The 2878-nt window shown below is 43.6% G+C and overlaps 1 protein-coding gene across 1 annotated transcript; it reads right to left on the bottom strand.

The window, feature by feature from the left end:
* Positions 1–1134: 1134 nt before the first annotated feature.
* Positions 1135–2632, bottom strand: LOC138868255 (uncharacterized). Its single transcript, XM_070145791.1, has 3 exons — positions 2266–2632; positions 2046–2220; positions 1135–1669 (listed from the first exon to the last, which is right to left on the bottom strand). Exons 1-3 carry the CDS (start codon positions 2630–2632, stop codon positions 1135–1137), a joined length of 1077 nt encoding a protein of 358 aa, XP_070001892.1.
* Positions 2633–2878: the final 246 nt, after the last annotated feature.

Below are 2878 nucleotides of genomic sequence, written 5' to 3'. Positions count from 1 at the left end.
AGAAAGTCAATTAGGCAAAATCACTTGAACCATCGAGAGGTGTAGAGTGGGTAAAGTAGTGCAACAGTTATATCATACTCCCTAATTCATGTCAATTGTGCCTTAGACTCAAGTACCCGTCAATTGACCACCTAGACAGATGTCACTACCCTAGTTCCCCTTAAACCATTTGAATTACCCTTTTAGCTTATCTCTTAGATTAATGTAGTTGCATTTATAATTTGTACTTTTATAAAAGTAGAATTATAAATAAAACCCACAAAAATGATTAGAAGTGTAATTTGGAACACTTATGAAATTCTAAGCTAAATAAACACTCAATTCCAATTCTAGCTCTCTTTGGATAACGATCCCGACCCAAAATCGAGGCAATATCAATATTGGGGCTGAAGTTAAAGCTGTCTTGAGCTTCTGAAAGCTCTCCTCACACACTTTTGTCCACCTGAACAGAGAATCCTTCTGGGTCAGCCTGGTCATGGGTGTTGCAATAGATGAAAATACCTCAACAAATCGATGGTATTAGCCCGCCAAACCAAGAAAACTACGAATATCTGTGGCTGAGGATGGTCTGGTACAACTCTACACTACTTCCACTTTCTTCGGATCCACCTTGAACCCTTCACTCAATATTACGTGACCCAAGAATGCCATGGAATCCAATGAGAACTCACATTTTGAGAACTTCGCATACAATTTCTTTTCTCTCAAAGTTTGAAGCACTGTCCTCAGGTGCTGCTCATGATCTTCCCGACTCCGAGAGTACGCCATAATATCATCAATAAAGACAATGAGAAACCAGTCAAGATATGGCCAGAATACACTGTGTATCAAATACATAAAGGCTGCTGGGGAATTGGTCAGCCCAAATAACATAACAAGGAACTCGTAATGACCATATCGAGTCCTGAAAGCAGTTTTTGGGATATCTGGCTCCCGAATCTTCAACTAATGATAACCCGAATGCAAGTCAATAATAGAAAACACTCGAGTACCCAGTAACTAATCAAACAAGTCATCAATACGAGTCAAAATATACCGGTTCTTCACTGTAACTTTCTTCAACTAGCAATAATCGATGCACATATGCATAGAACCATCCTTTTATTTCACAAACAAGAGAGGAGCGCCCCAAGGTTACACACTAGGCTGAATAAAGCCCTTATAAAACAATTCCTGTAACCGCTCCTTTAACTCCTTCAACTTAGGAAGAGTCATATGATAAAGAGGAATAGAGATGGGCTGGGTGCCTGACAACAAATCAATGCCAAAATCAATATCTCTGTCGGGAGGCATACCTGAAAGATCAGCTGGAAACACATCAGGAAAATCCATCACTACTGGGACTGAATCAACTGTAGGGGTATCAATAGTGACATCTCGCACATAGGCTAGATACGAGTCACACCCCTTCTCAACCTTAAGAAATGAAATAACTCTATTGGGAGTGTGATCTAAAGTACCCCTCCACCCTACTCGCGGTACACCTGGCATAACCAGCGTCAAGGTTTTGGCGTGATAATAAACAATAGCATAATAGGGCGACAACCAGTCCATGCCCAAGATAACATCGAAATCTACCAGGCTAAGCAATAATAAATCGGCCCTGGTCTCAAAATCACTAAGAGAAATTAAACACGACGATAAACGCGGTCCACAACAAGAGAATCTCCTATAGGAGTAGAAACATAAACAAGGGAACTCAAAGAATCTTTAGATATGCCCAAATGCGGGAAAAAATAAGAGGACATATAAGAATAAGTAGAGCTTGGATCGAATAGAACCGATGCATCTCTATGACAGATCGAAACTATAACTGTGATGACAGAATTGGAGGCAACAACATCAGTACGGGCAAGAAGGGCATAGCATTTGTCCTGGCCTCCCCTTCTAGGGTGACCTCTACCTCCCTGACCTCCACCTCTAGCTGGCTGAGCAGGTAGGGTAGTAGCTGGTGCTGTAATCATAGTCTAGGAACTCTGCAGAGCACGCTATGGCTGAGAAAGCTATGGAGGTGCACCCCTCATAAGTCTAGGGAAATCCTTCACCATATGGCGAGTGTCTCCACACTCAAAATAAGCTCTAGAGGACGTGGTGGCTGTGACTGGCTCGGGCCAGGTTTGCTAGACTGGCCATTGAAAGCACCATATGTAGGAGGCACACTAGATACTGGAGGTGCATAATAAGGCTCCTGAGGTCTAGGTGGAGCTTGAATACCACTGGCTATTGGAAGAGATTAATGAATAGGGAAACTCACATAATCCTTACCATGGCAAATTGCAGTTGAGGCACGGGTACCAGAATAATGGCCCGACTCTCGAGACCTCTTTGCCTCTCTCTCCTCCCTATCTCGAGCAAGCATGCCCTCTACTCTCCTAGAAATGCTCCCTACCTGCTGATAAGGAATACTCATCTCTAATTCTAGGGCCATGCTAGACCTGATGCTGGGAATGAGCCCCTCAGTAAACCGGTAAACTCTCTCACGACCTGTAGAAACTAAGGCTGGTGCATGTGTAGCCAAGTCACTGAAACGGATATCATACTCTGAAACAGTCATAGTACCCTGGCGCAAATGCTCAAACTCTGCACGCCAAGCGTCCTTGAGGCTCTGAGGGACATAATCTCTCAAAAACATGTCAGAGAACTAATTCCATGAAAGGGAAGCTGCCTCGGTAGGACTGTCCATCTTATAAGTCCGCCACCACTGATAGGCTTCTCCTTGAAAGTGGAAGGCAGTGAAAGAAACCCCACATGACCTTGCTATACCCATACTATGGAGGATACGCTGGCACTCCTCCAGAAATCCCTGAGCATCCTCTGATGCTAGACCACTAAATGTAGGAGGCTTGTACTTCTTGAACCTCTCAAGCTTCCACTGCTC

This window comes from Nicotiana sylvestris, chromosome 5 (assembly GCF_000393655.2).
Source record: "Nicotiana sylvestris chromosome 5, ASM39365v2, whole genome shotgun sequence".
Taxonomy (NCBI): domain Eukaryota; kingdom Viridiplantae; phylum Streptophyta; class Magnoliopsida; order Solanales; family Solanaceae; genus Nicotiana; species Nicotiana sylvestris.
Note: the sequence above shows the minus strand (reverse complement) of the source record. Positions and strands in the feature narration are given on the sequence as shown.